Here is a 27,615-nt window from a genome sequence, read left to right as displayed (position 1 = left end):
CATCTCCACACTGGAGCAGACGCGCTGGACTCTGAAGACTAGCCGCTGTTCCGGTTTGTTTAATCTGGACTACAGAAAGGAGTTGGAATAAATCAGATACTGATGAAAGTATTGGCTTGATAGTGTACTGTGTTTGGAATGTACCCTAGTGACGATATTCAATGGTCTACATCGTTCTCACTGACTTCCTGCTACAGGCAAGACTATATCAGAGAACTAACCAAAACAGCCGACAGTAGAAAGCAGTGCAAGAATTTCCCCATGATTTCCAGTTCTGCTGATAAAATTGCTCCGAAGTCAGTCCTGAGTCCCTAAATGCTGTCTCTCACAAAGAAAGAGAGACGCGGGAACTATCAAAGGGAGGCTGAGGGCTATTCATTGTAAGTAGCATTATTTGTAAAATGGGGACTTAATTCTTAATGCTGTTTGTGGACAGAAATCACAATGACCTGTGGTTTGTCAGATGGTTTCAAAGGAGTGATCCTCAGTTCTGTCAGGTGGGAGCCTTCTCTAATCAGCCCCTACCTCAGCTGTGATGAGAGGGATGCCTGCCTAGGAACACAGCATGACACCATTGTTGGGTGATTCCAGCCGCTGTCAACAAGCAAGGACGCATCTTTCTTAATTTGACATAATTACCCTTGAGTTTCGCTGCTTTATTTGTGCCTGCTGTAGACTGTTTTGGATTAGAAAGTGTCCTACGGGTACGATAGCTAGCATTTATACCCCTTTCTTCTTTGAGATCCCTTTTCCCGTACTCTCCCAGGGTATCAGAATAGGTGGGGGTGGGTGGGTCGTATGTCTTTGCCATGGGCACGGAGTTAGGTTCATTATGAAGAAATGATTCAGAAGCTCATTCTGAAATTGCAAAGCTTGAATGAGGGACAATAAAGAAGCCAAACGAGGAGCTGGAGACCCATATATACCTTCAGAAACGGGGAAATGTTGAAACTCATTTATTTGCTCTGTAAATCTGAATACAGCTCACCAAAGATCACACGGCTCCACAAACACAGAGCTCCAAATATTCAAACTCCCAAGACGGGAAAATTGCCACTAACCTGCTGCTATGCATGTGCAGATCAGTTAGAATTCATAGCCACCCCCCCACCCCTCCACGTTTTCTTCTTCAGCCAGAAGAAGCGCCTCTAGAAATGCCGAAACCCTTGTATTTCATGTGGGCAAGCAAGCAGAGAGCTGTGAAATGTCATTTCCTAGTAAATAATTTATTCCATCGCCCAATTCCATACCCCGGATTTGCTTCTGTGTGCACTCAAGTGTAAGAGCTGTGGTTTTACTCTGGGTATGAGCTTGTTAAATAATACATTTTTAGCAGGTGAGATCTTTGTTGTCTCTCTGGAATTACTTTAGCTAAGAAGTTATAGCATAGGGCAATTGTTTTTAAAGAGTAGGACGTGCTGCTAGCTGGTGGCGGTGTGCGACTGTAATCCCAGCACTCGGGAGGCAGAGGCAGAGGCGGGCAGATCTCTGTGAATTCCAGGCCGGTATGGATTATGGAGCAATTTTTAGGACAGCCAGGATTGCAGAGAAACACTCTGTCTGAAAACCACCACCACAAAAACAAAATACCCAAAACAAAACCAAAAAAATAAAAACATGCAACTAGGCTTATTAGACAACAGTCACACAGTGGGTCTCCGCAGTCACACAGTGGGTCTCCAGTCACACAGTGGGTCTCCGCAGTCACACGGTGGGTCTCCGCAGTCACACGGTGGGTCTCCGCAGTCACACGGTGGGTCTCCGCAGTCACACGGTGGGTCTCCGCAGTCACACGGTGGGCCTCCACTGTCATACGGTGGGTCTCCGCAGTCACACAGTGGGTCTCCACAGTCACACGGTGGGTCTCCACAGTCACACGGTGGGTCTCCACAGTCACACGGTGGGTCTCCACAGTCACACGGTGGGCCTCCACAGTCACATAGTGGGCCTTCTTTCTACTGTACAGTGAGTCAGAAGTCATAGGCAACCACTTAGAGATAATTATTCAACACCTGAGACATCAAAGCTGAGCGGAAGCCATCAGACGCTGTATTTAGTGGCATGTTCAGAAAGCTTTTTCAAAAAATCACAGTAGGGACAGAACAACCACAAGCACCACAGAAAGAAACCGCTACAAGTCTAGCTTTGGAAACATAGGCTCTTATGCTAAAGAAGCCATCCGTGTACCCTAAATTAGAGTCACTCGCCCATCTTATTAGTGACTGATAAGAACCTCAAATAGGGAATCAGCACCTCCCCCCCTAATCCTCACTGATACCTGGTCCAACACGCTGTGCTTCCACCGGAATGGAGAAATGTTTGCTTTCTTTTTAAGTTTATTTTTTTCTTTTTCGGAGGATAATTCTGCAATTATATTTATGTGCAGAAAACTTAGCGGTGTACACATGACCTAGTTTACTGGCAAGTTCTCTGGCCTTCGCCGAATCAGCTTGGCAATGCTAGCCACAGACTTTGGATTCAGCATTTTTCCTCCCCAGTGGTGGTGGATCTCACGGTAATTGGGCCTGAAAGCTTCCACCAGCTTAGCCAAAGCACCTCTGTCTTCCGAGTTAACCTGTGTGAAGGCCAAAGGGGTGTATGTCTTCCTGTGGACAGGCTGCCCCAGCCTGGCTTTCCTCCTAATGCAATAGAGGACTGCCATCTTAGGGTCTACATCACGGGCTAGTACTACCTGCCGAGCCTTCCTGTTCTCGACCAAGGTATTGACTGTACTGACCCCTGCTCAAAGGAAAAGAGGTTTCTCAATGGGGACGTCCCCTTAGCCAGCAGCCTTCTTCTTAGCCTGGGTCAACGGCCTTGCTTCTTGTCCTGCTCTGTCTGTGGCCTGTAGCTATCTACGGGCAAGCTTAAGAGGCTGGGTAGCCGTTTGCCGGTCCAGGGCCTGGGGGGATCTGTTATTGACAGGAGCTATTCTCAACCACTTCTAGAGGACAGCCCTCTGTGCCAGCAGCCTGATGAACTGGGACATTTGACAACGCATGTAAGATCTCTTCTGGGTTGGATGTCCTGTCCATTGCTGAAGTTCCTAGGCCTTTTCTCAAACAGAGGATTCACAACTGTTGGCCTCCTATTTCTTCACAACGGCAGGGGCGGGGCCACCTTCCTCCCCTTGACCCTCATCCCTTCGGCTGGAGAAGAGCTTTCTTTTTAGCTTTCATTTATTCTCTGCCACACAAGCAAGGATTCTGGAGCCTATCATTGTTTCGCAAGAAATCTTTCAACGAGTTTATCCCTAACCCCTTACTTTTGTGAGACAGGGCCTTACTATGTCGTTCCAGCTGCTCTTGAACTTTTGGGGTACCCTGGACTGGTGTAGTTCAAACTCCTAATTCTCCTACCTTTGCCTCCTGATCGCTGGGGTTATGATGGCACATCAACACAACTGGCTATATGCACAGTTCTTGCTGCCCTTGCTCCTTAAAAGCAATATTTCAGAATAAAATGCTACCAATACAAACTCTTTACTTTTTCATTCAGTTAATTGAACAACAAGATCAACTGGGAAGCTCTTATTTTAGAAAGAAAAAGAAAACGAGTAAACAAGTCCTATTAGGCAAACATCAAAAGATGGAGAAGAAAAATGGGAAATTGTGACATTTTCGGTATTAATGATTGGCGCAGGGGTTTGAACCATCTCAGAGAACAAGAGACCATTTACACAGCATTTTTTTTTTCCAAAGGAGCTTTGGGGTGAGCCAGCTCTAGGTTTCATCAGCCTCTATTCAATAAATGAATATTCGCCCGACTACGTCATTGGCATCTGCCTCCAATTGAGGGGCGCTGTGTGTGCACAGCGACATTCCACGAGCCGTGGGAGCCATGGAGACAACAGCTTGCATTAAAAAAAAAAATGGTTTTCCCCCTTTTCTTTGTTCTCACACCACTACTGTAAAATGCTAACGGCACACTAAAGTTTGTAAGCAACAACAAAAATTGACAAACAGAAAACACGCGAGGTCAGTCCTTTGGACTCGCCCCCCTTTAAAATACCTTTGGCAGGAACGATGGTAACCATATTTTTACAGTAGGCAAATTGATTGATTCCAGGTCTTCCATCTGTTTCTATTTGATAAAAGCTTTCATTTCAACCCTTTTTTTAGACACCAGGCTAACTGAGAATCTGGCCACAAACAAGTGGGGATTTGGACTGAAAACTGCCATTTCTTACCTAAGGTATTTATGCCAAAAGATGATTATAGGCCACCGACCAGCTTAAGGGACTGGTGTGGTGAAAGTCACAGAAAACAGGTGTTTCTCAGTTGGGGATGATTTTTTTTTTTTTTTTTTTTGGTCCTGTTACAATCCCCTTGTGGTTTTGGTAAAACCTTGACCATTGCCAAACCTGTCAAATCCCCTCTTTACAATCCCATTGTGGTTTTGGTAAAACCCCTGACTATTGCCAAACTCGTCAAATCCCTTCCTTGAGGACTTACCAAGTATCTTTCTATGTCTGAATTAGACACACAGGACTACAAATACATAAAGCAGGACGCTACCAGGACATCAGTTCACTAACAACTACAAAACCACAGGAAGGCCGAGGAGCCAGCTCTCTGTAGGCAGTGGGGAAAGGGTGTGGGACAAAAGCTGCCGGGCTGCCCACATGCATTCTAGCTAGAACAGAGGCTGGTGTGGAGATGAAGATGAAGGGTTAACACGGCACGGCCAAGACTGAGACAAGGAACTTGATGTGTAGGAAGCCCTCTAGTTGGGTACCAGATAAGCGAGCTAGAAAGATGAGGAGGGACAAGGCTCTGGGCTAGTAATTGCAGTCTGGCTGGCTCCCCGAGTCCCTTGAGGAACACATGTAGGACTGACATGATTGTTCTTTCATATATCCTTGCTCCCAAGGCGGCTAACTGTGACAGACTAAATGCTAAGTGAGGATGGCTGCTCACAAGAGATCATCCCAGCCTATGCTATAGACAAGCAAACCAAAGGTAACATTAACAGCCAAAGAGTTCAGTTCTGTCTTGGCTGGGATAGAATTAAGCCTGCCATGGAAAAGCCATGAGTTGATCATGTAAACGTGAGAAGAAAGAGAGTTTAGTATGATGAATAGCATGTCAGGCACCTGCGAGGTTGGAGGGTGGTTAACACTGGTTAGGTGACTAAGAGCTAGCAGACAGCCAAGGTCAATGTTGGACTCAGGGACAGACAGGACAGAGCTGGGCTTTAACCACTCTTAACTGGGTGATTCACAAATAGCGCATGCTTGTTTCCCTGGTTGGGTCAGGGGGAGCAAGCACAGATCGTATGGTTGTTCCAGTGATCTGGTCCATGATAGCCCAGAGATGGGCTGAGAAAGGTTCCAGCACTCTAGAAGCAAATTACATCATCTCGTCAGGGACTCAGAGGTCCCATCCTATCTACTAGGGTGTTCACACCAATCGTTTGTGAAGGTCAGGATACAGTAAGCAGAAATTGTGGTCAAGGCTCCTGTGGGCAGAAGCCGGGGTTAGGTTTGTCTGTTTCTCACCTCCAAGGATCAGAGACAAATGCGATGTTCTCTGAGAATGGGTCCTGAGGCCTGCCCAAGAGGACAAGCCCCCCCGCCCCCCCCCCGCTCGAGCCTTGGGAAAGGGGCTTTAGAGGCTCTGACCTGGGAAGAAGTGGTCCCTTTCACAAGCTCGTACAGAATAACCACAATAAAAAAAACCTCATTCGGACATGGCAGTTCTGAATTCCTTAAGCTAGTTGCTCTACTTTTCAAAACCTTTTCAAAAAGCATACATACTTCTTGGCAATCTTTAAAATTACATTTTTGCTGAAAATATGTAGAAGAAAATAAACAATACATTGCTTTTAAAAATTAAAGTTTGAGATGAGGTTTTACTGTTTAACTGCTCTGAACCCACTGTGTCATCCAGGCTGGCCTCCGACTCTCGGTCCACAGCCTGCTTCATCCTCTTGAGTGTTGGGATTATATACATGTGTTACTGTTTTTTAAATGAATATGTCTGTTAATTTTATTAGAAAAGTAATTTGCAAACACTGTTTGGTCTAATACTACTCTTAAAATATACCCACGAGAGTCTGTGTCTGGCTGTAGTTATATATTGTCATAGTAGTTTTCTGAAATAGTGACTTTTGCTGTTGTTTCTGTAACTGTGCCTTCTAATGACCACACAAATGTGCTGTGTGACAAGAGAGGAACACACAAACGAAATTTACCAGACAATACTTTCTTATTACAGTCACAAGACTGATTTGCCTACCAAACCCGATTCCTGACAGTGCTTGAATTTCTCAAAGGCTGCAGATAATTTATATAATATGATTATGTAGTATTACGATATGTACTATACTATATTATATAAATAGATAATATATTACAATACATTATATGTAATAATATAATATAATATAACATATATTATATATATGTTATAGAGGAATATGCTTTCTTTGTGTCACTATCCTTCATTAAAAATAAATCCAAATTTGTTTAAACTGTCCCACATCTACCCCACTGATAGAGTGAGCCTGTTTCTCTGATTTCCCAAGCTTGAGTGAATTTGGGGGCCCTCAGTAAACCATCCTGTTGGCTTCCGGTTAGTCTGCTGGTAGTCTCCACAAGGAGAACTGTACGGTGTCAAGTCTCTGGACCGAACATGTTCAAAAAGGGCCCACAGAGCAAAGCTCGCGGCTTAAGACAGTACTGGGAACTTAGCCTCTCTCTTCTCGCCCTGCTTTCAACTAAAGCGACGCCCTCCCTAAGTCCCACCATGGCTGAAGATCTTCTAATGAGGAGTGCCCTTGCTCTCCTGCCCGGGCCTATCTGATGGCTGCATTTTCTCTCTGTGCCTTTTCCTCTCCGGCAACAGAGCCTGCTATCCCTTTGAAGGCCCTGCAAAGGAAGTGCCTTCCATCGACTTCCAATTTATTCCTTTCCTATTGCGATCCTGCAATGAAGGGAAGCAATGCCGAGAACAGAATTCTAATGTAACACAATTGTAAAGGTTTGTTCCTCTGACAAAACCATGCTGCTGGGGAACATTTGTTTTATTAAAAGGGAACCTGTCAAAAAAGAAAAAGCCAGCCGAACTACAGGGGAACTGAGCTCTCTGTGCAGGTTCCATTCCAGAGAAGTTGTACAGAATATATTTGTGTACTGACGACTTTTTTTTTCCGATGACTTTCATTGTCATCTTAGAGGTGTGCTCTTGGAGAAAACACTTCCGCTTCAGCATGCCACTGTGGGAAATCACACAAGGGACAGTCCGCATTTGCCAGCATGTCATCTCGGTGCAGCTAATTTCCCCTTCTAGCCTGGGCGATGGGAGTCACGTGAGCAAGCAATCGAAAATGATTTTACACAAGCTCTCACTGTAGAGTACACACACCATAAAATATACAGCAGCTAATTTCCATTTCATTCTCACTGACCTGACGAAATGTGACTGGCGAGCATATCACCCAGGCCAAACGCCCTGGCTTCGGAAGCCTCCTAACCTTCTCAAATGCTTTCCAACAGTGGCCAGTGTCCTGATTTGCATTTGGTCCCCAAGTCCCTTAATGTGTGGTTTATCTTCTCCAATAACTGACTGTGCAAAGCTAAGCCCTCTGGGAGATAAGGCTCACGTTTTCAGTCCTGGGGTAACCAGTCACGTTCACTGTAAATGGTGTTCAAAGTTTTTCTTCAGTGAGAGCTCCTGCCACAGTCGGCTTTATCAGCCAGGCAAAGCCAAACCCAGAGGCCCAAAACCAAAGCTGCCCATTGTTCTTTGAAAGGTTTGTCACTAAGCTGCTAAGTGTACTAGGGCAAAACGTCAGCTCCCAAGGAGAGGGAAATTTAGCATGGAGCTAAATGAAATGTAATCGTGGAGGAGTTTCACATGCGCGGGTCTCCTCCAAGGCTCTGTCTCCATCGAATTTTCATGACTCTGTCTTTTTTCTTTAAAAAAGACAGATAAGAAAATTATAGAGACCTTAGGACCTCAATAATATAGTTCCCTTCAGAACTTAAGCATGTATTATCACTACACACTATATTATGATAGCGCTATTTTATGATTAGAATAAAACATTCCTATACTTACTCAAAAAATGTTGTCCATCCAGTTTCGTCACTTTTGGTGGCTAGAAGCCCACTGTTGCCATGGTAAGTGAACAGAACTAGTTCCAGTCCTTGAGCGGTCATGCTTTTCAGACATCCATTGGTGCCTATGGTCAGCCATATCACTTGGTTATCTGGAGACACCACGCGGACAGGCATCCGATTTGGGTCCCTGCGTATTCGGAGGGTATTGCCATTGCTGTCTGTGATGGCCGTGATGTCGTTGTCATTGCTGTAGCTGAAATTATACAGGTAGTCACCCGTGACTAAGCTCACCGTGTACTGGTGGGTGCCATTGATGTCGAAGATGTAGAGTTCTTGATCAGTTGGAGAGGCAACCTCATAAAAGTTCATAGAGTTCAGTAAAGGCTTGTTCTTTGACACTGCCCGAATTCTAATATTTCCCAGATCGGCAATGTACAGCGTACCATCTGGAGAGGCGGCTAGCGAGGACGGGGCATTGAGTTTGGCATCTTTGGCGTAGCCATCCCCACTCTGATAGCAGTCACAATTGGCGTCATTTTTGCAGTCACACTCTGAAGGTATTCCAGCCACTAAGGAGATTTCCCCATCTGTTGTGACCTGCCGTATGCGGTTAATTTTCTTTTCATCGGTTTCGGTGATGTAGAGGACCCCGCTGTAGGACACAGCAATGGCCGTGGCTGATTCCAGGGTGGTCTGAACTGCATGCTTCCCCACGGGATACTCCACGCCAGGGACTTGGCAGTGCATGGGCCGTCCGGCAGCGATGCGAACTTGACGGTTTTCGGTGATCTGTAAAACTACATTATTATCCAGGACATAAATGGAGTTATCCATAGGGTTAATGGCAAGGTCAGTGGGCCACTCCAGACGCACCTTAATAAAGAAAGAAATGACCTGGTTAGTCAATCACTACACTGTAGTTAATTTGCTAGAAGAGTAAATTAGACCATTCAGGGAAATTAGCCTTAATTTGATTAAATGGTTATAAAATTGTCCCCCACCCATTCCTCCCCCCCCCCCGCGGTGAAACAAGCCTACAGTTTTGAAGTGGAAACAAATGCGGGAAATAACATTTTATTTAAGAATGCAGCACACAGAAAGATTTGCTGGTTATAGCCAAACAGAAAATGAACTTCTATGCCGTGAGTCAACAGATATCACTGAGTTATGAACACATATGCTCCTTGCAGTAGTAATAGCAGCCAAATGCCAGGGCTTCCTAGGTTATGAATACATTCTTATTCTATTGTGTTTTCAATCAGGCCAATAGTTAAGTCCCTAATTCTAAATATAAGCCCCTCGGGACTAATCGTAGTGTGTTTTTTCTTATACGCAAGGAGCCTATGCAATCAAAAGATTAGGGATTTAAGCTGTTTTGTTCTTTTTGGAGAGTCTGCATGCCGCCACTCCAGTGGAATTTCATTACCCATGCTTAGCATTTCTTAGCGCTAATTGATCTGCATTTCACCGAATTCATCAAATGCAGAATTACACAAGCAGATAACTTTTAGTGGCTCCTGATGTACATTTAAACAGAACAGCTGCATCGTAACCACGCCCACGCCTGACAGATGCAATTGAACATGGTGCCGTCACTGGCTACCGACAGGGTACACTGAAGCCACTCAAGCAAGACAGGCGGCTTGGCTTAGCATCCACAGTACCTGGCTGATATGCATGCTTGTGTCGCAGGTTAAAGGTCTGGCTGACGTCAGGTCATTGGACCCTAGGAGTGTTGATATGATTCCGTTTTGATCAACCTTTCTGATCATGGTTCCATCAACAAAGTAGATCAGCCCGTTCTTATCGATCGCCATTCCTTTAGCCAAGAAAAGTAAGTGTTACCATTTAAAAAAAAAAGATTAATTTTGATTGAATCCTTAGGCCTAATGATGAATTAAAACTTAGCCTTGTTAATAAAAGGGGTGGTAGATAACAGGTAAGATGGCTGATTTTGTAAGGCTGGGCAGTGGTGGCACATGCCTTTAATCCCAGCACTTGGAGGCAGAGGTGGGTGGATCTCTGAATCTGAGGCCACCCTGGTCTACAGAATAAGTTCCAGGGCAGCCAAGGCTACATAGAGAAACCTTGTCTCAAAAACAAAACAAAACAAAACAAAACAAAACAAAACAAAACAAAACAAAAAACCCCAAAACCTGAAAACCAAAAACCAACCAACCAAACAAACAAAATAAAGATTATAAAATCTTAAGAAAAGGAAAAAAAAGTCACATAGTCATTTACAGTTCAAATACATTTATGTAAAGACACACAACACAGAATCCAAATCTCTAAGAATCTCTATCAAGGATATGAACCTCATAGGCACAGTGCTTGTATGCTCCAAATACAAAATAGCATTTACAGTCCCAACGTAGTCTCTTCATTATAAGGGACAGGCTTGGGTTCTGTTAGCGCCGACACACTTCCAACAAAGCCAGCGCTGAGCTGAGGTTAGTGTTTAGCTGACCTTGTTACAATGAATTTTGCCATTATGAATAATTCAGAACAGCAAATATTTTTTTCTCCAGCCCCTGCTCACATAATCCTCACTGACTATAATGAAAATAAAAGTTTCCAAACACAAGCCATTGTAACGGACGGCAGGATGCTTGAGCAAGGAGTCAATCTTGACTCGTTAAGAGCTTACATCACAGAGGATTCTAGCCCGTTACCCCCGCCCCCCAAATTCCCCATAGCGAGCAGATTTTCCCATGGCCCAGAGACAAAAGTTGAGCGGCCCTGAAGTGGGGGAGAGATAATAGGGTTGCTTAGTGATGCTTTTAGAGAGGCCTGGGACTCATTCACGACAAGGAAATTCCAGGACAATGAAGGGATCTGAAGTTTAATAGGACGTGACCTGAATAATATAGAGTGGTTGCTTCAGTCTTGGAAAAGTTGAAAAAAAAAATAACCATAGTATGATGGCTTTTGTTCTTAAAAAGTCAAGAACCTTCTATTTACTGTTAAAAAAAAAATCAACTTTGTTTTGAACAATTTCATGATAAATGGCTTTGAAGGCACTACATGTGATGCATTTTTTCAGAACATAGTTGGAGATAAAACAATAGACTCGGGAACCAGATGGATTTTTTTTTTTACCTTTATAAAAAAATATAGTTGAAAGAAAAGCCTAGATTGATAATTGCCAGTACCTTTGGGACTCATGAGCGTTGCCTCCACAGCCTTCCCTCCGTCCCCACACCTGGCCTCGTCGAAAGGAAGGCACTGTTCCCCGGTCCCTGCGACCACTTCGGCGTTTTAGTCAAGTCTTTGGCGCCGGTGAGTGACTTCGGACGGTAGATTCTGCGTGTGTTAGTATCGAAACATACAAATCTCCTGTGACCGGATCCGTAGCCAGGTAGTATCTGTGAGCCGGGTTGCTACTGTAAAAAGATTCATGTGTAAATATTAGAAGAGAGCTCACCCTTGTGCACAGAGGGAAATGAAAGCGAAATAAAACATGCCATAAGAAAGTGTTTATCAACTGCGACCCCTTTGTCAGAGGCTGGACAAGAACAGGCTAAGTGATAATGACTTAAGAGAACCGTGATCCGAGGTGGCAAGTCTCCAAGACGAGATGATTTTAAGTCTGTGTTATTTTTCTTTCTGGTTTGGTGGTGAGGACTCAATTACTAGTTAGCCACTATTCTTTATTTTATTTATGTTTTATGCGTATGGATGTTTTTGCCTGCAATTATGTGTGTGTACCATGTGCATTCTGGTGCAATGGAGGCCATGAGAGGGGCATCAGATCCCCTGGAACTGGAGTTAAGACTGGAGCTGCCATGAGGGTGGAGAATAAAACATGGGTCCTCTGGAAGAGCACCGAGTGCTCTTAACTGTGGAGCCATCTCTCCAGCCCCCACCAAGAGGCATTATTAAAACCAATTAACCTTACTCTTGCCTAAAATAAGGAAGCAAGTGCCCTGACAGATAGATGAAGTTTATTCTAAGGAAAGACCCCTCCATCACATTCTCCATGGACTTAACATTGCTTTGCTTTTCTGCAAACCTCACAAACAATATCTTCCCCCACCAAGAATGCAGCCTTATGCCCATGGTAGTTGCTTTCTAAGAGTCCAGAAAAGCAGATGGTGCGGGTATACTGTCCGCCCAGAACTACAGGGATAAAATGAGATAATCCATCCAAATGCAGAAGGCAATCTCCGAACACTACTTTCTTAGCAATGTGACTTTTGGATCACGTGCAAATATGGTCCTCTGGAAAGGACAGAAATAGTCTGAGTGACTTGGTGTTTCAGTGGGGAGAGTGAAGATGGGATCCATTAAATAACATAGCTTTTGAGAACAAGCTTGGTTTCATATTCTCTTCCCCTCTCCCCCTATCTCATCCCCTTTCCTTATTCCTTCCATCTCTTTGCCATCAAATACACAAAAAGCCACACACTTATTTATTTTGTATGCGAACATCTGTGAGATGTGTCTCCTAGAAACGCGGGAGATGCTATGTAGGTGAAGTCTATCCACCGTGGTTGCCTAAATATGACCAGAACAAGCACACACCAACAGACACGCTGACATAGAAGGTGGACTGTTCATGAAGCCCCAGTCCTACACAAAGAACCCCAAGAAACAAGAATCTTGAGATCAGGGAGAAATATGTTTTCCCCAGAGGAGAGTATGTGTGTGTGTGTGTGTGCGCGCGCGTGCACACACAAACACACACACCACCACCACCACCAATAACAACAACAGCAACAACAACAATTAAAGAGAAAGATGCCATGGATTGAAAGAGATAAAGGGGAGACTCATAAATTTGGAGGGTGGGGAAAGGAGGAGGGAAATGATGCATGATATTATAGATTTCAAAAATAAAAAAACATGCAGTATAAAGATTAATATAAACCTTTTAGATTTAATAATGGTAACAATTTTTAATGCTAATTAATGTTATACTTATAATGAAACCATTCTTACTATTTAGTGTTCTTTATGTTCTTATTTAGGTTTTTGTGTGTGTGAGTGTGTGTGGTATATGTGTGTGCAGGCCAGAGGGTTGATGTCTTCCGCTATTTGTCTCGGGCTTAATTTTTGAGATAGGGGGCTCTCACTGAATCCGGAGTTTGTAAAGTCAGCTAAAATAGTGGCACCCTAGGAGTCTGGGGATCCACCCGCCTCTGGCCCCCATGCTAGAGGAACAGGCATGTGCCAGTGGGTCCAGCTTTCACGTGGGTGCTGGAGGTTTGAACCCAGGTCATCTGGTTTTTTAGTGAGCAGGGCCTACAGTTCCATCGCTAATCTTATGTGTTGTGCAAGCAGTGAATATGTGTACTTAATGTGAGGGCCTCTGCTACAGTGTTATAGTTTCTATTCGTGTTTATCATTGGGGAACAGAGCCCATCATGTAGACAGCAGGGACCTCTGGAGCGCCAGGGGTGCTACGGCTGTAGGCCACAGCCCCACCAAGGCCCTAACCTCCTAGGCCTTTAGGTCTCCTTTCTAGCCTTCAGTATCTTTTAGCATGAAGAGTCAGGTTAGACCAAGAGGCCTTAAACACAGGACAATGTTAAGGATAGACAGTTCTCTGAAGGACTCAGAAGGAAGTGAGAGAATACGAGCATTTCAGAAGTCTGATGTGTAGACAAATAGTCTATTGACCATGATAGATGTGATGACACTATTTTTTTCTTTGGGAGCAATGCACAGCTGTGACCACACCTCTACCAACAGCCTGAGAGCTGGCCTTTCAGCTGTGCACAGTCAGTCACAAAGTCTGAGGTTCATCACGTTGGGTTTATTCAAAAGATGTGGCAATGGAGGGACTCTCTAGTTTTTCCTGCCCCCCCCCCCCCCGACTATGTATAATAACTGTGTAGGTGGTTTTTTTTGGCATTCTATGATTAATTTTTTTTTGCTATTTGTAACACGTATAGGAATGAGGTGTGGACCACTCTGACTGGTTTGAATCCTAGGTTCATCACTTAATTAATACAAGCTAACGTGACTCAGAATCTTTAACTATAAGGCGGCAACAACAACAGATTCTTCTCAGGATGCTGGGAGGATAACAAGACTTAATACGTGGAATTTCTGAACATTTTAAAAGATGGATTTTGTTTTTAACTGTGTGTGTATATCTCTGTGTGAGTGTGTGTACATGAGCAAAGCTGTCTGCACAGGCTACAGTTGGGAGTTAAATTCCCTGGAGCTGGAGTTACAGAGCGTTAGAGAGCTGACATGTGGGTGTTTGAGAACCGAGATCGGGTCCTCTGCTGAGCATTTCTCTGGCTGTTTTAGAAAAAATTACATTTATTGGGGCGGGAGAGGACCCCATGTTCAATTCCAGTCCCGGGGGGAGCTGATACCCTCTTCTGCCCTCTATAAGTACTGTAGGCATGTAGTATGCAATGTACCCGTAATCAAAAACACCCCCCACACATAAAATAACAAATACTCAGGAAAAATGACATTTTACTGTGTCATTTGTGCACGTGCCAGGCCACAGAACACATGTGGTGGTCAAAAGACAACATGGAAGAGCGTGGTTGTCCCTCAACATTGAGTTCCAGGCCTTGACCTCACACCATCAGGTTTGGTGCCAGGTACCCTTACCCACTAAGCTGTCTTGCTGTCCATTGGGGTACACTCTTTAGAACAGAGCCTGGTCTGTAAGAACGTACTCAGTAGGAATGAGCTGGCCTTACTCTTTGCTATTTTTCTGTCCACGTGAAATTTCAATATGCCCTTCCTACTACATATTCATATGCTAGGAGGTCTGACTCACTTTCAGAAAATGTTAAGAAGGAAAAAAAAATCTCAGAATGTGAATAAATTCACATTTGATTGTTTCTGCTGTCATATCAGCAATTGTAATCTACTAAGCTATTAGAACAAAGTCCAGGCTCATCTAAGATGTTCACTGAGATGTTTCGAGAGTAATTACAAGAAAGTTACATGAACCAACATACTTCTTCATTATATCCTTCATTCTGAGACATTAGATTTGCTATTAGAGTGTGGGCAGCCCACTCTTTAGACATGGGGCATGAGATTTCTTGGTGCAAAACTAATGCACAGACTAATCCGTAACTGGGCTTTGATTGGCAATGGTGATAGCTAGCTGGGCACTAATTTGATGGGTGGTGTGTGTGTGTGTGTGTGTGTGTGTGTGTGTGTGCATTGTATGTGTGTGTGCACGTTATGTGTGTGCACTCATGTGTATGTGTGTGTTAGATCTGCTGAGTAGAGCACTGTCCTCCTTCCTTGACACACAGGTATTTCCTTTTTTTTCTTTTGAGACAGGGGTCTCTCATATGACCAAGGCTGACCTTGAACTCACAAGGAGCCTGGGTTGAAAGTCATTGACCACCTGCATCTACTTCTGCCGAGCTAGGATTACAGTTTGCACGAGTGACTGAAGACATAGTCACTTTCAAACAAGCAGCACAGTTTAACAACACCGAAGGAGGGAAAGGTCTCACTGTGCATACAACTCTATTGTCCAGAGAACCATGTGAAGTGCGCATGCCCAAGAGAGGTGGCGCAGTCTCAACTGGCAGCCACTCCTTAGGGTCTAGCTTCACACAGGTGGGATGCATCTCTACAGAGCTGAAATGGGACAAAAATGATAGCACCAGGTGACATGCCAACACGGATGGGGGAAATTTTACAAGGTCCTAGATGAAGAGTTACAGGCAGCCAATAGCTGCTGAGACCACACACACACACACACACACACACAGAGAGAGAGAGAGAGAGAGGAGAGAGAGAGAAGGAGAGATGAGAGAGAGAGATACTGGCGAGAGAGAGATGAGGAGAGAGAGCGGAGAGGAGGCGAGAGAGAGACGAGACAGGCAGACAGCCACGTGTAACCACTAACTGAAAGCGTTAACAGTGAAATTGCGGGGACTGGAGCGTGGACGGCGCAGCAAATGGTGGGGATCCACGCATTCATCTGGAAATTCTAAAAATAAAATTAATAAAAGAATTCCCTCACCCCCCAGATAAAACAAAACAAAACACTATGAGCATGGAAGTTTTACTTGACAGACAGGTGACAGAGGAGCTCTGAATCACATTACACAACAGGAGTTTGATCTCAGGATTGTCTGATTTCAAGCTGAGGAGTTCCCTGACAGGGTGCACGAGAACCTGCTTTCTATTGTCCCAACGGTCATCGAGGGGCTGGTGTGTTGCTTCAGAACGGGCAGTGGGCTTCAGATGAGAAGAGCGTCTAGGGTGTAGTCTGTTAATCTATAATCAAAGGTCACAGTGACAGGAACAGGCTGTAGTTGGTCATGGGGCACAGCGGTTTACAAAGGCCATGTTTTGGGGGAAAATCTGTGTTCAACACAGAAACACTGAGCATTTTTGTGCGATTGGCTGTCTGAGATTTTGCTGTTTCAGAAGGGTTCAAAATGACAGCCGTGCCTGACAGCTGCAAAAAGCAAGGAGGGCAAGCTCAAGTCAACAACTTCCGTCTACTGCACCTCGCTTCTGAACTCTGGGAGGAGTGACCTAGATGCCAGTTATCAAGACATCTCCCTACAGGTCTTGTCAATTGGACACAGACCCGGGGGCAAGTGCGGGCTGGTTACACTCATTTATTTTCTCATAATTCAGCCTTCTTAGATGAGAGAGACACTTGCAGAGAACCAGCTCAGAAAATGCACGCTATTAACACTTTTTATCTTTTCCCTTGGAAACTGTGCCGCAGCTCTTCACACACAAAGAGTTAGAAGAAGCAGAACGAATTCCTTTTATGTATAAAAGCAAAACTGCCCTATTTTATGGTAACCAAAAGACTGCTTCAATGATTGCAAACAGAGACCTGGGAGATGGTCTTTCTAACAAATCAATAGGAAATGCTGACTCAAGTCTTGATAGTTTTATATCAAAAATTAATTAATTCAAACACAAGATTTGTGATAGAGATTTGCTTTGATCCTTTAATTGGTAATATAAAATTCACAAGGTTGATTTTTTTTTTTTTTTTAGTCCTATATGCTTAAATGCCCCTTGGCTGCTATTAATGAGTTAACTTAAGTTTTAGTTTGGAATTTAAGGAATTTTGAACAAGGGTGAGCTAAAATTTACTATCTATTAAGGGTTTATTAGCAAAGTAATAAACATCAGAGGGGGAGATTTAGAATATCAAACAGAAACCCATTTTATAATCATGTTAGTGTTGCCAGTTAAAAGAATTAAATGATGACCGAGTATAACTAAATATAACTAAGGGATATTATTTTACAGAATATTTTGGCAGTACTTAATAACTTGCCATAATACTGTCCTATCTGAATCTGTAAAGAATAAGACGACTGTCTCTTAATATTCCTGACCAATATTTTGATTATGGCTTCCATTGGTATAGTTAATGACAGTCTGTGGTATATGCAATACAGGAAGAGGACCAGAAGCAGCTAGTCTATATATATTAAGTTATCTACAACTGACAATGCCATTTCTATATGTAGAATTAGACACGTTTCGTGACTTCCTTTCTGTTGCTTGTCCCCGATTTGCTCACAACTGCTCTGTGACATAGAAAAGTGAGGCTATAATGCAAGCCAGGTTAGCAAACAAACCATCTTTCTGCTTGTCATAACGGCTGAAAGACGGGCCTTGCACAGGCTGGGCCAGCGCTCTTCTGCCGAGCTGCATACACGCCACTTAATCACGGTTATCTGAGAGCCTCACCCTGACCCAGGCTGACCTTGAACTCTGCTGTTCCTGACTTGGTCTCCTGAGCAGCTGTGCCACTAGGTTGGGAAAGCATTTCAGTTTGTCAAAAGCTAAATGGGGACATGCCAATGAATTTTTAAGTATGCTGATTTTTGTTGAGCATGATTTAGACGGTTATTCCAACACACAAAATCATTGATGGCCCTGATGACGTCATCTGTTTGATGACTGGGGCTCAAACACCTTGTGCATTTTCTACATTTTTGCCTTTTGTTTTTCTGCTCACTCTGTACGCCAGGGTGACTGTAAACTTGCAGCAATCCAGGTGCTCCAGCCTCCCAGGTACTGGGATTAAAGGTGTGTGCCTCCAACTTCTAACACCCACAGACTCTGCCCAATGTCTGCCTTCCTCTAGGCTGAGTTCCTCATTGTTAAGCCTTCTCTTCCAGGTATGCTCGCTCTCATGGTCTAGTGCATTAACCGCTCTCATGGTCTAGTGCATTAACTTTCTAAGTGATCTTAGAAAGTATATTATGATCCTAAAAGGCCACATTGAACATGACACTTTTTCATAACCCTAACATAGCTCCTCACTCTTTGAGTCAATTTTTCAGGGAGCTCAAGGTATCCCTAAGCAAGCTGACCATAAAGGGCTTCAACCTGTGTTTCTCATTGTTACCCACACAAATCCCCACTTATTTGGGTGGGTAGGATTACTCTTGGAATATCTTGCTTGCTTCATCTTAGACCCCCATATATTTATTTACTTTCTATTGGTTTTTCATCCTACGAACGTCATCCTTTTATATCCTTAAATAAACAGATTTTATTCTTAGATCTAGCTCAAATATCAACACTTTCTAGAAACTTCCTTACTATTCTGTTATCTCCCAGTTATCTTTTCCTCAAAACACTGTCTTCATGGGACAGGTATGTACACAATGTGCCAAAAAAATAACACTGAAGATGCCAGTCAGCTACACAAATGGCTGGTTTGCCGTTATATGTGAGTTTCCAAGAGCTCAGTCTTCAATTACCATTCATCAAAGTGTCTGGCACAGGGGGGACTAATCATTTAACCACTGTTAGAGTTAACACCCACGGGGTATCAATACACAGCCCAAATAGTATGGCATTCCCGGGTGCCACAGAAAGGAAAGGGAGAGCCTGGCGGTGGTGGCGCATGCCTTTATCCCAGCACTTGGGAGTCAGAGGCAGGTGGATCTCTGAGTTCGAGGCCAGGCCTGTCTACAAGAGCTAGTTCCAGGACAGGCTCTAGAAACTACAGGGAAATACCTGTCTCGAAAAACCAAAAAAAAAAAAAAAAAAAGAAAGGAAAGGGAGAAGCCTCAAATGTAATCAGAAGGACACACAGAGAAAGCTGACAGACAGCTAGGGAAGAGTGGTTATATTAAGTGTCACTGCCAAGTGCCAGGAGTTAGTATATATTGACATCATATTCTATGGCAGAATGTATAACAGCCAAGATCCAAACCCAGACATATTTTACCCAGGGAGGATAATCGTAATAACTTGCAAAATTACTGTGAAATAAGTCTAAACTTTTTAAAGCATTTTTTATTTTATTTTATTTTATTGCATTTCTAGGAAGTCTCCTTATAGAATCCTGGCCATGGGAGAAACACATAAGCACGAGGAGTGTGATACAGAGGAAAGAAACAGGCACACGAGAGGGGTTCAAATCCACTGCTTCACGTTCTTAGTTGTGTATCTTGGGATGTAATATCTTCCAACTTCCATAACCTCATGTGGAACCTGAGGGATTTACTGTGTGGCTCTCTAATAACATACAAGAAGTTTCTGGCACAATGCCTGGCATATAACAGGCCAGCTTGTTAAAAGGTAGGCTTTCTCGGCTTTTCCTGTGTTGCCTGCAGCATTTTCACATGGGGGTTGCTCTGCAGACCTGTCTTTCTTCTTTTTCTCCATGACTACCAAGAAAACAAGCAGAGAAGCGTTGATATTCTTGGGGCTCCTAGCAGTATGTTCAGTGCTCTGGGGGGAGATTTAGTGTCAACCTTTGCACGTGACTGGGCCATTAGTTAAAAGTATCAGGCCCAATACAGAACCCTTAGGGAAGGGTCCTGGGACCATGTCTGGGTACTCTGATCAGCAACAGTTATCTGTCTGCTTGCAGGACTCCACTACTTGCTAGCTGTCAATCTCTACAACAGTTCCAGTGAGCTACATTGACTTTGTCATCTAAGATCTCGGACATAAAATAACACGCTACCTTTTAAATATATCATCGCATTAGATGGCCAAACTAGATCTGGCATGTCTAAGCCGTCTTGCTTTTCACTAGCTCTTTCTTATTTTTTCTTTGTCATTAAAGAAGGGCTGTCAGAAAAGCCTGTTCTCAGAAGGATTTTATTGTATGTAACTTCTTCAGGCAAGTGTACTTATCAACAGGATATGAGCAACCTTCAGGCTGACAGTATTCTATATTCATCTTGAACTTTGAAGAAAGTCTTTCCCCGCATAGTCATGGCAACAAAAATACTACTTTTTGGATCTGACAGCTCTTCCAATGTGGGATAATTAGATATAACAGGCAGAGATAAACCTGTAGGATGCTAGAGAGGGGGGATCCTTTCCTATTTCACAGGGTCTTGAGCAGTATGCTCATATTGATCAGATAGATAATATTAAAAAATTACCATCGTACAATATTTTCAGATTATTTTTCTCAAAGAGTTTCCCAAACCGAATTAGCTTTGTGCCCAATAATACATGATCTGTTCTGGAGAGTGGTCAAACTATGCTACCTCATTAACCTTGACTGTGTTTGAAACTTTGCTCTGTTTCATAAGGCTTAGGTTATATAAGTCAGTAACTGCACATTAGAATTCCTTGTGACAAGATTTTTTTTCCCTATAAACCAACTTGAAAATATTCCTAAAATCCTGTCACACAATATATTTTGCAGTGAGTTATGTAATTGTCTAATTAAGCAGCTTTAATTCCTTAGATGTTCTGTGATTCTGAGTTTCCTCTCAAGATGATGCTATTAAAAAACAATTTCAGAGAGTCACATTGAGACATAAAAAGGACATTGGAAAATATGCAATAACCTTTAAGCAGAATGCTTACCTATGTCTAAAATCTTTATTTCTTGGTGGAAGCAGTTTAAAAGAAGGTAAAAAAAAAAAAGCAGAGTTAGAAAAGGCTTCTGAAACAGAACGAGATCAATATTGGGGTTTTAATTACTTGTATGGAAAATTGCAGCTTAAGCTGAGAGAACACTGGCAATGAACTCTGCTGTCAGAACTGGCTGGTAATCACACTTCAAACAAAGCAAGACAAGGGCATGCTGTTTTTACTACTCAAATTACGGGCTAATGATTGGGCGGACCCAACTCAGCACCCAATATTCTTGCTTATGCACTATCACATCTTGATTCCAGAGAAAACACCTCGTGCCTCCGTTTCAACCACTGTGAAATAAAGATGAATTCCTGGGCTGCATTTTTATTCTAAGGAAAATTAAAGATATTAGAAAAAGTTGTCATTTTCCCCGTTGGTTCCCAGAACAAGAAAATCGCTGGGCTGAGTAAGATATTTTCCACATCAGACAACTTTATACATTAAAAACACTACAGACTGCTGACCGTCTATCTCTAGTTAAGAACTATACCCTTCCTACGGTAAGTTTTAAACTCTGGGTATGTACGTTTAAGTAAATGAGTCAGCATACCACATCCAACTTCATTTTTAAGGATATGTTTGCCTTTGATTGGCACCCCCAATAGAGGAAAGACATACCTTAGCTCTAAAACGCTTGTGACATTCCCAGAAGGGAATATCCGTCGGACATAGTTGAAATCCCCTACATAAAGACTGCCGTCGATCCCCGCAGGCTAGCGCCACTGGTTGCCAGCAGTTTGTTCCCGTCGGCTTGGCCATTGCAACTTGGGCATGAGATGCTGCGCCTCCGACCATTGCCCATGATGCTACTGACCACTGGAGGCTGCTGGGAGATGAACTGATTTTCCCCGTTTCCTTTGTACAGTATACCTGGAAGAAAAAGTGCGTTTTCTTACGGTGTAAGAAATGAAATCTTACGGTGAATGATGAAAGGCGAACACGTCCCCTAGAAATCTCACGACGCTGCAGTGTCTTTCTGATTTAGAACTGGAAACTTGAAGTTATTACATGAAAAACCACATAGGTTCTACTTAGAAAGTACTGTCTGTTATGAGTAGGAAGTAGAGCGAGGAGCAGAGGACCTAAGAGAAGGCATTAAAACTCTAATTCTCAACACCAGCGAGCCTCGATCGTGGCTACACATTGGAGTAGTCTGGAGGACCGGAGACAATTTTCTGATGGCTGGTCCTTGCCCCAAGAGAGTCTGATTTAATGGGTCTGGGTTGCAGCCTTACTGTTTTGATCTTTAAAAATGCTCCAGGTGATCGCAATGTGCAGCCAAGCTTGAGAACCCGTGCTCTATGGAACGTTCCTTAGGAACAGAGAGTTTGCCTCATTGTTAATCAATGTGGAAAATATTACATATTAACCTGATTAATAAAATTGCACCCTGGGAATATGAGTTTCTTATAAACTTGCCATGAGTTTTTTTAAAAAAGCTAAAAATACTTTATGGAAACAAGGTTAGAAAGTATTTATTTATAGGTCTCACGATAGTAAGCATATAATCTATCACTGAGCCATACCCCTGGCCTATGGAGGTCTATTTTTAACTCTGCTGTACTGTCAAGGGGTCTTGCTTCATATTCATCTGATGTAAACACACACACACACAGACACGCACACAGACACGCACACATACATAATGACACACAAACACACACAGGATAATCTTATTTTATTTAACAGTCAGCTGAGGGAAAGAGAGAGACAGCGAGCGAGAGAGCGAGCGAGCGAGCGACGAGCGAGCGAGCAGCGAGCGAGCGAGCAGCGCGGCGCGAGCGAGCAGCGAGCGAGAGAGCTAGCGATCGAGCGACGAGCGGAGCGAGCGAGCGAGCGAGCGACGAGCGAGCGATCGAGCGAGCAGCGAGCAGCGAGCGGGCCAAGCGACCACCTAGTCGGACCTGACCGACCTACCGACCGACCGACCGACCGACCGACCGACCGATCTACGATCTAGAGAGCTAGCTATCTAGCGAATCGATCTATCTATCGATCTATCTATCTATCTATCTATCGATCTATCTGTCCAATCTACCTACCTATCTATCTACCTATCTATCTATCTATCTATCTATCTATCTATCTATCTATCTATCTATCTCTGTCTGTCTGTCTGTCTGTCTGTCTGTCTGTCTGTCTGTCTGTCTATCTATCTAAAATTCAAATCCCAATGAACTGATGCCAAAGGCCAGCTTGTTATTCAGACTGAACTCTACTTTAAGGCATGAAAGTGTCAATAATTTCACAAAGACAAAATGCCAACCAGCTCCTTAATGGCCTTCATTGAAAATGTGACAAAAAATTTCTAAAGGAGTATTTAGTACTTTCCTAGTGAGAACTAAGATTGAGACTTCATCTTGCTTCACCTCGCTGCTACCCCGTGCAGATCAACGGCTGGGGATCTGTTATTGACTGGCTTCTCAGCTGTTCCCCTCCCATGCATATTTTAGAACACCACCCCGACGTGTATTAGCTGTATAAACCACTTGCTACTTTGGCTTTCGAGCTATATAATTGTATTTATTGGGCGTTCTATGCTTCAAAGTGGTTCTCAGAGCTAATGAGTGTACTTCTCAGCAGATAGACTGGTAGAATAATCTTGTGAAAGCGCAGACAGAAAACTCGAAAACGTGATTTTTCCTCCACTTTGGGATAATTTGAAAGTGAAGAAGTGATCAGAATAATTGCACTCCCCTTATAGCAAGGCACATTTTCGGGTTGCGTTTTGTGATTACTTTTTTAAATGCCTCGCTATTTGGGTGATTGTAATAATCACGGCAAATTTACATCAAGAAATCAGGAATGATAAAACGGGTTTATTCAAATTTAAGAGAAAATAATTTAAATAAGTCTGGATCATAACAAGAGATGAAACGCTTTTTGCCTTGAATATTCAAAGACATGGATGATAACCTAAGATTTTTCCCCTTTCTGTGATTACATTATTTGACAATTATGAACATTTAATTTCCTGGGAGAGTTCTGCAGTTTTTATCAGAAGAGCCCTACGAGTCATCCCACTGCTCTACTGCATCTGACTTCTGTGTCGCACAGAATGACTGGCCCTTCATGAGTGTCCACTGTGACAACACAGTAGAACGGTCAGCATCACAGTGTTTATCCCCACGTTCAAGGATGCCTGAACCAAACAGCCGTCACCTCATCCGTCTGTGCCTCTCTTCTTCCACAGTCAATGCTCATCCCACTCGTCCCAGCTGCAAGTCACTTCGTTTACTCCATCCGACACATGTCACTTTGGAAAGCCACTGCTGGTCAAGCTGCTCTTGGATAAAAGTTTACACTGCAAACCGTTCACCATGGGACTCAGGCGACCTCTCATGTTCAAGCACCATTTTGTAACCATCGTTTTGTGAAAACAGAATTCTTGGCAGCTCAGTTTTAAAATCTGATCTGGTATTATAATAAAAACCTCCTATATATTATCCCGGATGAGAATATGTGTTTATTTAGGTTTATATTATGTGACCCTACACAATATCCATATGCTTCCTAATCTTTCTGAGTGCTATACTCAAGTATCCCAACAGTGGTGAAGTACGCGAGTTGGGCTCGATGCTATATTCTCCATATTGATTCTGTGTCCCTTGGAGAAATCCTGTCGTACCTGGCTATGAATTTTATACTGTCTTTTCATCATAAACTACAACCTACCTAGCACAGTGTTCCCTCAGGTTTGTTTGAGAGGGACTCGTGCAGGAATACGGAAATATGTTGGAAAAGTGTGGGGAATATAATTTTAAATAAACTGAATCAGGACCAGCTACAAGCATGGCTGGCACGTGCCTCCGCATCCTGGAAAAATCACGATTCGGCTCGGTATGACTCACATCACAGACTACCACCACTTCAGATAACACCGATGACTCAAGGCAGGGGAAGCTTCGAGATGACATATGGAGTGTTCTTGATGGGTGGGAGTTCCTTCTTCTTCTTTTTCTTCTTCCTCCCTCTCTCTCTCTTTTTAAGTTTTAAAGTTTTCAAGATAGCCCTAAACTGCCTATGTAGCCAAAGATGATCTGCAATCCCTGATTTCCTGCCTTTGCCTCTTCGCAGTAACTAGAGTTGCGGGTGTGTGCTACCTAGCCTGGTTTATCTGGTGATCTGGAAGGAAGCCAGGGCTTTGTGCCTGTTAGGCAAGCGCTGCTCTCCCTGAGCTACACGCCTACATGTATAATGTATGTGCTGTGTGTAGTGTTTGAGATGTATTGTGTTTCCAACCTTCTGCAATGCACACCGATGGCCAGGACATCAGAAGAGAGCTAGACACTGCTGCAAAACCAGGAAAGACGTGAGGAGGATTCTGTTTGTCTTCCAGAGTGATCTACGCCCTACTTTTCACTGTCTCCTCAAGATAAAGCATCAGAAGTTTCAAAGACCTACTTGGAAACTACTTCCCAGTCAGTATACTTAGAGAGCTGATTCCTTCTTCCCAACACTCACAGTTTTAAAGTCAGAGCAACCATCAAAGACTCATCACTCGTCACTCCTGACCTGACGGTCGATTGTGAGCAGTTAATGGTGTGATAGTCTCAATTCAATATTTCGACTCTTCGAAAAAGTCAGAATTACTCAGAAAGCACGGACATCTCCTCTCGCTACTCATTGAAGGAAAGTAGAGACTTCTCAGTATGAGAAGGCTTAAGACAGGTTAGAGTTGGTTTCCTTACAGCCCTGTTCTTTTAGATAAAGCACCTTCGGATGCTCTGACGTGTGGACAAGCATGCAAGCAGAATGTCAGGCACGGAGTAGAGGCAGCAGGATTCCTTCCTGCCAGTGCTTTTATGTATGGGAGGGGACGGTTGACACTCTGCAGGGCATGGATCTTTGGTGTGTGATGTTCAAACTGTCTTTCCCCGGAGTACATTTATTATCATATTATCAGGTCTGCTAGAAGTAGTACTTTAGTTTTTTTCTCTCTCAAATTATTCATTTATATTTCCTCCAATCATCATAGCATCAAGCTACAGTAGTTTTGAGTGATAACTTTTTTGTTTGCTTTTGCCTTTTTCTTCAATAAAGACTAAACAGAACTTGGTGTGGCAGAGGCTCAGCTAGACACTTGGATGCACTGGAAATCTATTGGTAAAGTCAGAAGGATTTTTATCTTTGTTTAAAATAAATCACTTTGCCTCCAGATTTAGCAACCCCTTCCAGAGCCCTCTGGCACACACACTTCTGTGTAGAACCAGGCACTCACTGATGAATCTGCGTAGAAGAAATGCAGACAGACAGCGCGATTTCACCAGCATCAGCAATTTCTACTCCCATGGGAAAGTGACTGTGTCGATGAACATAGGTGCATTTGGAAACTCAGGGAGAGAATTGTAATTCTAAGACTTTCATGAGCCTCAAATGATCTCTTTATCATTTGTTTCCCACTACTTCCACTCCTGCAGTGCTCACGGGATAAGAACCTGTTGCAGGGCAGCGCAGTGCAGTCAGCGCGAGGGTGGGCAGTGTTGACCGCAAGCGAGAGCTTACCGTTCTGAACGTCCAGTACATGATGCTTATCCAGCGTCCAGCCACCCATGTTGGAAGCGTCCAGCTCGTAGCCTTGCAAAACGGCGGTCCTCTTTTCCCACAGAGTCAGGTCCAAACACGACTCATATTCGTACCCAACAGACACTAAAAGCAACAAACCACAGCTCACTCCCTCAGCCACACGGGAAAAGGATGCCCGGTCTTATGATTTGGAGGGAAAGTCACAATTGTGTTCTGAGATCATAACTCCACTCGTTTATCAAGGAATTTGTTTTTATGTAAGGAGATTTTGCCATATGAAAGATAAAAGCAACCGTCTCCAAATGTTATTTTATACTGATTTAATAGAATATAATCCCCCATCTTTCACTCTTACAAGGGGTTCCCAGCACAATATTAGGTCTAAACTAAGGAGCTAATTAAAAATTCTATCAAATAGCTTTTCAGCAATTGCAATTAGATAAAACCAACTGAAAATAATATTTGTTATATAAATAACCAGAACTGTTTAATTCCTAAGAACTTTCATTATGGAAAATATTTATGTATTTATACATAGCAGGCATAAACAGCAAAAATTAATAGTAAGTTAATACCAATTCACAATGAAAAGACTTTTCAGAGTTGACAATGAACCAAGGATTTAAAATTTTAGAACAAAAGAAAAGTAATAACTATCTGATTGATAGGAAACAATTCAAATCCAAATTAGATTAATTTTGGAGAATAAAAATGTATTTTTAAGTAAAATTAAAGGTATAAAACCCATGCTTCCCTGAGGTTGTTGATCTGAGCTTGATGCCGTACTAGACATGTTGAGTTTTGATGGTATTGTCTGGTCATTCACTGAAACAGTGGCTTGATATTTCCAGTTCACCCTGACACTGGCCCTCTGGTCAGAGGAGCTGAGGCAATTCTTGGATCCAAATTTTGTTTGCTACACTGCCAACCATCATCAGGACCCAAACCACCCACTGCTACATTCGGAAAACATTAACGTGATGTTAAAAACTAGCGAGGCCAAGCTGTCAAGGAAGGAAGAAGAAAAACAGGGAAGGGTGCCACAGGGAAAGAAAGAATACAGTAACCTGAAATTCCCCAGATGATTCCAGTCAGAATCGTACGGGATACGTTCTTTTGCCAGAGCTGATCAGGAAACACCCCACCTGTATTTCTATAGATGAACTTGCTGCTACCATAGCTGCTTATCCGTTTGCTTGCCA

The 27,615-nt window shown here is 43.2% G+C and overlaps 1 protein-coding gene across 1 annotated transcript in view; it reads right to left on the bottom strand.

Annotated features, from left to right (window-relative positions):
- The window catches only part of LOC119811607 (teneurin-3), a 378,529-nt gene that overhangs the window by 36,308 nt on the left and 314,606 nt on the right, over positions 1 to 27,615 (bottom strand). The window contains 9 exon segments of the mRNA XM_042054919.1: positions 8,064 to 8,938; positions 9,730 to 9,884; positions 11,221 to 11,328; positions 11,331 to 11,390; positions 11,393 to 11,451; positions 21,506 to 21,594; positions 21,596 to 21,613; positions 21,615 to 21,757; positions 26,393 to 26,536. Of these exon segments, the coding sequence (XP_041910853.1) occupies positions 8,064 to 8,938; positions 9,730 to 9,884; positions 11,221 to 11,328; positions 11,331 to 11,390; positions 11,393 to 11,451; positions 21,506 to 21,594; positions 21,596 to 21,613; positions 21,615 to 21,757; positions 26,393 to 26,536 (1,651 nt within the window).

The sequence above is a fragment of the Arvicola amphibius genome, chromosome 4, assembly GCF_903992535.2.
Source record: "Arvicola amphibius chromosome 4, mArvAmp1.2, whole genome shotgun sequence".
Lineage (NCBI taxonomy): Eukaryota > Metazoa > Chordata > Mammalia > Rodentia > Cricetidae > Arvicola > Arvicola amphibius.
This window is presented reverse-complemented; position numbering and strand designations above follow the sequence as displayed.